The 9250-nt window shown below is 41.5% G+C and overlaps 1 protein-coding gene across 1 annotated transcript in view; it reads right to left on the reverse strand.

The window, feature by feature from the left end:
* ect2 (epithelial cell transforming 2) overlaps positions 1 to 7438 on the reverse strand; it is a gene marked incomplete at its 3' end in the record, with an annotated part of 58956 nt that extends 51518 nt beyond the window's left edge. Inside the window, 3 exon segments of the mRNA XM_080506333.1 lie at positions 3961 to 4040; positions 5736 to 5901; positions 7331 to 7438. Coding sequence (XP_080362459.1) covers positions 3961 to 4040; positions 5736 to 5871 — 216 coding nt within the window. The 5' untranslated portion in view covers positions 5872 to 5901; positions 7331 to 7438.
* Positions 7439 to 9250: the final 1812 nt, after the last annotated feature.

The following is a 9250-nucleotide window of genomic DNA, read 5'->3' on the forward strand; positions in this document are numbered from 1 at the left end:
TCTGACTTGATAAAGAAACAAGTCTAAAATGAGGAAGAACCATAACATTTCCACAACATTTTTTAAAATAATTTTCAGCATTTGTGTTTTCAAAACGTTTCCGTGTGAATGCGAAAGAGTTGTAGAATGAAAAATGCAATAACTTTGCATAATAATTTTTTTTTTTTTAAATACTTGAAACATCGTGTAAATGCAAAACTTTTTTTACAAAAAAAAAAGAGACGGTTTCGAATCACTAATCTGCTTTTACGACAATTTACCGTAACTTCCGAGCGATTGGGTGCGCCTGGATATAAGCCACACCCACCAAACGTTAAAGAAAAGGAGGAACGTTCAGAGTTACGTAATGCACCTGAACGCATCACCCCTGTATCATTAGCATGAAGAATCCACACAGCAGAAGGAAAAGAGTCGTGGCTTACAGTCCGGACATTACGGTAAATTTTGTTTTCTGGTCCGTCGCTCTCTCTAAAGTTGATATTAAAGCCGTTTTTAGTCCGACTTTATAAAGAAACAAGTCTAAAATGAGGAAGAACCATAACATTTCCACAACATTTTTTAAAATTATTTTAAGCATTTGTGTTTTCAAAACTTTTCCGTGTGAATGCGAAAGAGTTGTGGAATGAAAAATGCAATAACATTATATATATATATATATTTTTTTTTTTTAAATACTTGAAACGTCGTGTAAATGCAAAACTTTTTTTTTTTTTTTTAAAGAGACGGTTTCGAATCACTAACCTGCTTTTACGACAATTTACCGTAACTTCTGGGCGATTGAGTGCGCCTGGATATAAGCCACACCCACCAAACGTTAAAGAAAAGGAGGAACGTTCAGAGTTACGCGATGCACCTGAACGCATCACCCCTGTATCGTCAACACAGCAGGAGGTTCAAAGTCTGTGAAAAGAGTGGTGGCTTACAGTCCGGACATTACGGTAAATTTTGTTTTCTGGTCCTCCGCTCTCTCTAAAGTTGATATTAAAGCCGTTTTTAGTCCGACTTGATAAAGAAACAAGTCTAAAATGAGTAAAGAGCAGCGCTCTAATCCACACCGCCAGCGATCGGACCGTCTAGTCGCCTTTCTTCGGACCACATTTCATCGACCGTCGGCGACTTCGCTTCCCCGCAGCCGGCAGGAAACTGTCTTGTTCTCAAATGCCACGTTGAAAGCCGGCGAAATGACTTCTATTATTATCGTCCCCGAGCCCAGAAAACTCACGCTGACATTTGAGTGGTAATCTCCGCTAAGCCCCCGTCGGCCTCCTCCTATCGGCTCTCGCATCACTTGAGACTTTTTTTTTTTTTTTTTATATAAATTGGCCCACGATTCAGTGCGGGATTGGTGAGTTCGGTCATGCAGTGATTAGAGAGCAAAGCAGTGAGAATGGAGACTCGTGCAGCAGGAAACTCCCCCCACAAGGTTCCACCAAGGTGTCGGACAGGAACCATACTGTACCATGTGGACTATAGATTTTATCATGGTTTTCTCCTCATCACCCGCCTTGCCTTCTCTTATCTTTACCACGGGTACTTCCATCACACTGATGGCCTGGAGGAGGAGGGGGAGGAGGAGGAGGAGGAGGGGAAGGAATCATAAAAAGCAGCACGTCAAACATCAAAGGCGCGAGAGACGAGGACCGGGAGACGGAGGGAAAGAAAAGAAAGGAAGCTGGAGGACGAAGGACGGGACGTCCCGTTGACACGGCGGCGTTTTTAAGTGAAAACGCATCGGAAGGTTTCGGTTGACATGGCGACGCTCTGGAAGCAATGATTGTTTGCACACGGCAGGAAAAACTAGCAAGTTGGATTGTTACTATGGGGACTGTCAAAATAAAACTACATTGTTGTTATGGTGACTGTCAAAATAAAACTACATTGTTGTTATGGTGACTGTCAAAATAAAACTACATTGTTGTTATGGTGACTGTCAAAATAAAACTGCATTGTTGTTATGGTGACTGTCAAAATAAAACTACATTGTTGTTATGGTGACTGTCAAAATAAAACTACCAAGTTAGATTAGTATTATCGCGACTGTCAAAATAAAACTACCAAGTTGGATTGTTATTATGGGGACTGTCAAAATAAAACTACCAAGTTGGATTGTCATTATGGGGATTGTCAAAATAAAACTACCAAGTTGGATTGTCATTATGGGGATTGTCAAAATAAAACTACCAAGTTGGATCGTCATTATGGGGATTGTCAAAATAAAACTACCAAGTTGGATTGTCATTATGGGGATTGTCAAAATAAAACTACCAAGTTGGATTGTCATTATGGCGACTGTTAAAATAAAACTACCAAGTTGGATTGTCATTATCGGGATTGTCAAAATAAAACTACCAAGTTGGATTGTCATTATGGCGACTGTCAAAATAAAACTACCAATTTGGATTGTCATCATGGTGAGTGTCAAAATAAAACTACCAAGTTGGATTGTTATTATGGCGATTGTTATTATGGTGACTGTCAAAATAAAACTACCAAGTTGGATTGTTATCATGGTGACTGTCAAAATAAAACTACCAAGTTGGATTGTTATTATGGTGATTGTTATTATGGTGACTGTCAAAATAAAACTACCAAGTTGGATTGTTATCATGGTGACTGTCAAAATAAAACTACCAAGTTGAATTGTTATTATGGCGACTGTCAAAATAAAACTACCAAGTTGGATTGTCGTCATGGGGACTGTCAAAATAAAACTACCAATTTGGATTGTCATTATGGTGACTGTCAAAATAAAACTACCAAGGTCCAGGAGGAACTGCACTCGGGGTCATTAAGTGATTTTTAGGATGGATTTTAATGAAATTTTTGTTATTTATCATTTATTTCCCCCTTAAAAAGGCTTTTAACCTGTTAAATCTGTTGGTTTCTCTGTTGTGAAGTCAGAACGTTTTCCAAAAGTTGTATTTCCCGTCGTTCAACATGGAGACGGACTCAGAGGAAGATGCAACTTTCTGAAAACGCTCCGTTTCCACGGAGACGGAATCAGCGTAGAAAATTTTTTTTTTTTTCCGCGCCTCCTCATGTCGCTGTGGCGAAAGGTTTTGCGTTTTCAATTGAAATCGTCGTCGTGGGAACGGAACCTTAAGGAAAGTGTCGGGGCAGAAGACGGGGGGGGGGGCGGAGCCTCGTGTCTCCTCGACCAATCAGACGTCGCTGCCTGGAGCAGCTTGGGGGGGGAAGAGAGGAAAGTTCTGTTCAGGATGGACGAGACGAGGAGGAGGAAGGTGGAGGGTGGAGCTCTCCTGCAGGTTGACGGAGCAATGAGAGAGCTCTGATGGAGGAGAGGGTGGAGGAGAATGATCATTTAGGCAAGAGGTCTTCAAAAGTGACGGCGCCCCGGAGAGCGAGGAGAAGTGGTGGAGCGGCACTTAGTCTCACACACACACACACACACACACACACACACACACACACACACACACACACACACACACACACACACACACACACACACACACACACACACACACACACACACACACACACACACACACACACACACACACACACACACACACACACACACACACACACACACACACACACACACACAGAATGAATGGATAAACAGGCAGGAGGAAGTTGAAGAGAAGGAGGCAGAAGGGAGGAAAGGAAACGCAAGGCGTCACCAACACGTCTGTCACTGGCACAAGGATTAAAACAACAACAACAACAACAACAACAACAACAACAAAAACCTTAAGGAAGCTGCTGACGTGACGTCACAGCAGCCTTTCCTTGGATGAACGATACCGATCGGATTTAACGGACCACTTATGTAACCCGGAACCCCTTTGGACCTTTTTTTTTCCTGTACCGCCCTTTTGTTTGTTTTCTTTGAGAAGTAAACGGTTAAACTTCTACGATTTGGTTTCCGATGTGGATGAAGAAGAGGGGAATAGACAAGAGCGTCAAGCTCAGCCACGGTGTTGACCGACGCACCTTCACAGCTTTGACCAGCGCCTGGTTCCTGCCTGCGTCTCCCACCAGGACGATCCTCGTCTCCACCTTGGGAAGGACGTCTGAAACGAGACGGACAGACGAGAGCTTAGATTGTGGACGACACGGATTCTTCTATGGAATCTCAGAAACACGTCTTCAGAAAATTCGAATGCGGTAAATAGTAATACCTTTAGTCTGACTTGCAATTAAACTTCTCCTTGGCATGTTTTTCTACTATTTATATATTATATATAATATACAAATAAAATAAATGTATAATAAAATAACATTTTACCAACAATATTGTTGAAATATCGCTAAAAACTGGTCTCATTTTAACCTCAGCTGCTGGCAGAAGGCACCAGTTAACAGGGGCACCAGCGAACCCGAAACACCGGACCGTCTTTCGGGTATCATAAAATACGAATGCGGTAAATAATAAAACCTTTAGTCTGACTTGCAATTAAACTTCTACTTGGCAGGTTTTTCTTTTATTTATATATTATATATAATATACAAATAAAATAAAATAACATTTTACCAACAATATTGTTGAAATATCGCTAAAAACTGGTCTCATTTTAACCTCAGCTGCTGGCAGAAGGCACCAGTTAACAGGGGCACCAGTGAACCCGAAACACCGGACCGTCTTTCGGGTATCATAAAATACGAATGCGGTAAATAATAAAACCTTTAGTCTGACTTGCAATTAAACTTCTACTTGGCAGGATTTTCTTTTATTTATATATTATATACAATACACAAATAAAATAAATGTATAATAAAATAACATTTCACCAACAATATTGTTGAAATATCGCTAAAAACTGACCTCATTTTAACATCAGCTGCTGGCAGAAGGCACCAGTTAACAGGGGCACCAGTAAAACCGAAACACCATCGTCACAATGCTCATTCTGTCATATTTATTATTAATAAACGTATAAAAATCGATACTATTTGAGCCGATAGCCAGTAGATGTTCGCTCCACATCGGGTGATTCTATCGGGGGCGTTTACAAAATAAAGCTCAGATGACTCCGCCCACGCACTGTAATGGAAAACGAACGAAACAAGTCGAAGCGCCATTAGTAAACAGGAGCTGAACCGAAGGTCCTATAATTGCACTTTTTTCCGAGACGGACAGACGAGAGCTTAGATTGTGGACGACATGGATTCTTCTATGGAATCTCAGAAACACGTCTTCATAAAATACGAACGCGGTAAATAATAATACCTTTAGTCTGACTTGCAATTAAACTCCTACTTGGCAGCGTCCCTGCATGATGTGCTTTATTTGCTACGCCTGGTTATTATAGGTTTTTCTTTTATTATTCATACCAGCAATATTGGTGAAATATCGCTAAAATCCGATCTCATTTTAACATCCGCTGCTGGCAGAAGGCACCAGTTAACAGGGGCACCAGTTAAACCGAAACACCGGACAGCGAAGCACCATCGTCACAATGCTCATTCTGTCACATTTATTATTAATAAACATAGAAAAATCGATACTATTTGAGCCGATAGCCAGTAGATGTTCGCTCCACATCGGGTGATTCTATCGGGGGCGTTTACAAAATAAAGCTCAGATGACTCCGCCCACACGCTGTAATGGAAAACGAATGAAACGGAGTCTTGGCCAGTCGACGCTAATGGAAAAGCTCCATTAGTAAGCAGTTAAAACAGATTTAGACCTGAGCCGACGGTCCTATAATGACACTTTTTCAGACATTTTTTGACATGAAAGAGAAGAAAACAAAATGCGGCCACACCTTCCCTGCCGTCGTCGTCCGCCAAGCCCAGGAACTCCTGGTCTCTGGTGGTCTCGCAGATCCTGGAGTCGTAGAAGGACGCGTCCACCAGCAGGCTGCGGGCCGCCCCCAGCGTCAGCGTGCTGCTGTCTGCCATGGCGGGAGGGAGCCCCGAGGAGGCGCCCGGCTGTCCAAACCATCAGGAAGTTACAGGAGGGAGGAGGGGGGAGGGGGGGGCAGAATGAAGGGAGAAACATGTCGACTGTCAGACTCCGGGGGGGGGGGGGAAAGACACACAACTTTCCAACATCACGGCTGTCAAGTTTGTTTCCAGGCCACCCGGAGACGGAGCAGCGCCCAGAAAGAGCAAGTGTGGAAAATACAAAATTCACCCCAAACCTGGACCGGAACGCTTGTAACAACCTACAATATTTCACATTTGAGGACTTGAAACTGCAGTTTTACAATCAGGGGGGGGGTCAAAACATGAGACCCGCGAGGCAAAAGCGGCCCCGCAAGAGGCTCCGATGTGGAAAAACCACCAAGTAAAAGTGTGAAAATCTATAAGAAAACTTTGGGGTTGTTTTTAAAACAAATTCCTTAAGTGCAACAGCTAAAGGAGACGTTTCACTGGATTTCGCAGCAGAAGGTTTCATTCAAAGTGGCTCATTTTCATGCGTTTTCTGTAATTTGAAGTTCAGATAAAATACCTTGAAACCAAGATTTTAGGGCTGAATTTTGACCGATTTAAATTTTAAATTTGGTCGTTTATTAAGCCACAGTTGGAGCCGGTTTCTGACCACAGTCCCTCCAGACCCACGATGACGTTGACACAACAGTGGTATCTGCCAATAAACACGCAAAAAACATTATTTTCTTTGTCGACGTCATCTTTGATTTCCCAGAAGCCCTTGCAGCAGGATTCCCAACGTCAGTGACATCAGTTAGCGAAACATAAACAGTTTCATGGCGACAAATTCGGGTTCGTTTGTAAACATATTGACTTTCGTGTGATCGATTTAGAAAAATGTTGAAACGAGTGGTGACGATTTTGTTTTCCTATATTGCTTTATTCTCTGAAGAAGTGATAACTTTAATGGCAAGTAAATATTTATTTTTCTGGTACAGTAACTTTAAAATAAGACTTACTCAAGGTACAACACTCCGAAACTTCATCATAATTGAGGTTAAATGGCTTTCACCAAGTCAGCAGCCGATTTCTGTCATTATTTCTTCTTTTTTTATATACCTGCTGTTACACGGGACGCGACAGGAAGTCACCAGTTGACAAGGTAACCAGTTAATCTGAAACACCCGAGCGGAGCCTGTTTGGGTCCGCGAGCCTGATGTTTGACACCATCACCTCAAGCAGATGCAAAGCCAACCTAGCTACAAAACTGACTGATTAACGAGACGATATTCTTATTAAATTGAAAAAAAAACAGGACTTACTGCCATAATAGGATAATAACGTGTAAATGTATTCATCTTAACGTTAGCATAGCTGACGTTAGCATTCAGTCCTAACTTTCTGCCAAACTTCACCAGAAGTGAGCTAAAACTTAAAAGTTGACCGATGAGCGCGTTCGAAGTGGGAAAGTACAAGTCGAACTCACCAGTTGTTTGTTTTTTATCGGCGAAACCAGAGGAAATGTTGAGGAATGTCGGTGGATTCCGCACGGACGTCGAGCTAACTGCGCTTAGCCACGGAGGTGAAGTACATCCACAACGCGGCGGGGGAAAAAAAACCTGCGTCCTCCTACGAGTACGGAACACTTCAGCAGTTGTGCTTTTTTATCTCCCCCCGTTGTATTCGCAGTTTTTCGCACCACGGCGCGGTGCTCCGAGGCAGCCGCTCGTCCACAGGCGGTGTCAGTCCACCGCCGAGGCTTCAATTCAAAAAGGAGGGCAAACAACGGTCTGCGCGCTAATTGGATAAGAGCTGCGGTGAGCCCGCCCCCTTCGGGCCCGGCGAGCCCGCTGATTGGCCCGCCGTTCAAATGGCGAGGCGCACTGCGCAGCTGCAGGTTGTGACGCAATCGCCGCTGATGGGCGGTTCGGCTCTTCGATGAGCTTTATGAACTTTATGACAATATGTGAGTGAAAAGCTTCTAAATTAACATCCGTGGTGTAAAATCTCTTGTAAAATATTTTCTTTAAATCCCAACTTGGTTTTTCTTATAAAATAAACGTAAAAGAAAAAGAACAACTATGGAACAAATTATGTGTGGAGGTTAAAGAATCACCAAACTTAATTAAATTAAAAAAACAAACAAAAAAACGTAATAAAGAATTGTTTCTGACGAGGCATTGATTGTGTTATTTAGACTGTTGTATAAATTGTAACTGTAGATATCCAGGTGTATTGACATTGATGTTAACTTAAGTAATGAAATGAAGTAATGACAAAGATGTAAAAGTGGGTAGGATTAAATTATTTAATATTTATTTTTCTCTTCTACGTCTAGGCTACTCATTTGGATGTTTTTTTCTATTTACTTTGTTTATTTCAGCTGCTTTTTCTTTACGTATTTGAAAAAAAAAAACCAAAAACAGCGACATTGCTCAAAGCCGCTGAAAATGCTACTTTTTAAAAATGCTCCACTTTAAGCATTTTGTTCTGTTTCCGTGGAAACGGATATCGTTATCAAAATGTTGTCATGTAAAGGTGAAACTTTTCTGAAGTACAAATGCAAACTAATGCAATGTATTGTGTTCACATGGCAAGACAGTGTCTCCCCGTTTCCATGGAGATGAAGCTCAGCGCCTGTCAAATGCCAAAATGAACAAGGAACCAAAATCACTGGTATGAAGCAATGAAGTATGACTTTATGCAAAAAAAAAAGGTCATTTTGAAGTGAGAGAGAGAGAGAGAGAGAGAGAGAGAGAGAGAGAGAGAGAGAGAGAGAGAGCGAGAGAGACAGAGAGACAGAAAGAGGTGAACGTCTGTGCTGCTTGGCTGCCCCCTGCTGGACAAACTGCAAAGTGCAGGTGCAGGAATAGTTTTTGGTTGATCAACAGATTTGACTGTTGTCCGTCTTGGATTCCATACTTGAATGGGATGGCGGCCATCTTGGATGGGTCTCAAATGATTTCTACTGCTGTTTTGTCCTTTCCCTCTTTTTGAATAAAACGGTCTATGCAAAACTATAATGATAATAATAATAATAATAATAATAATAATAATAATAATAATAATAATAATGAGGATTGAGCAAATAAGATTCAAGTTAACCTGCGTTTATTTCTTTTGTTACGCACAATATTTTTTTAATAATTTGCTCTCTGCATAGTTTAACTCTAAATATTATATATGTATATATATATATATATATATATATATATATACACACACACACGTATATACATGTGAAAAACACAGTTTCACGCTGCTTGATGCCTCCGAGGCCAGTTGTACTGTCTCTTCTATTGCTTGTATTGTTTTATAGGTTTTTAAAGCTCCGTACTAACCTTTGATTGTACGGCGTACTTCAGTACCGACAATGTACCTTCAAATAAAGTTTATGATCGTCACG

Source organism: Blennius ocellaris, assembly GCF_963422515.1.
Source record: "Blennius ocellaris genome assembly, chromosome: 12".
In the NCBI taxonomy this organism is placed as follows: domain Eukaryota; kingdom Metazoa; phylum Chordata; class Actinopteri; order Blenniiformes; family Blenniidae; genus Blennius; species Blennius ocellaris.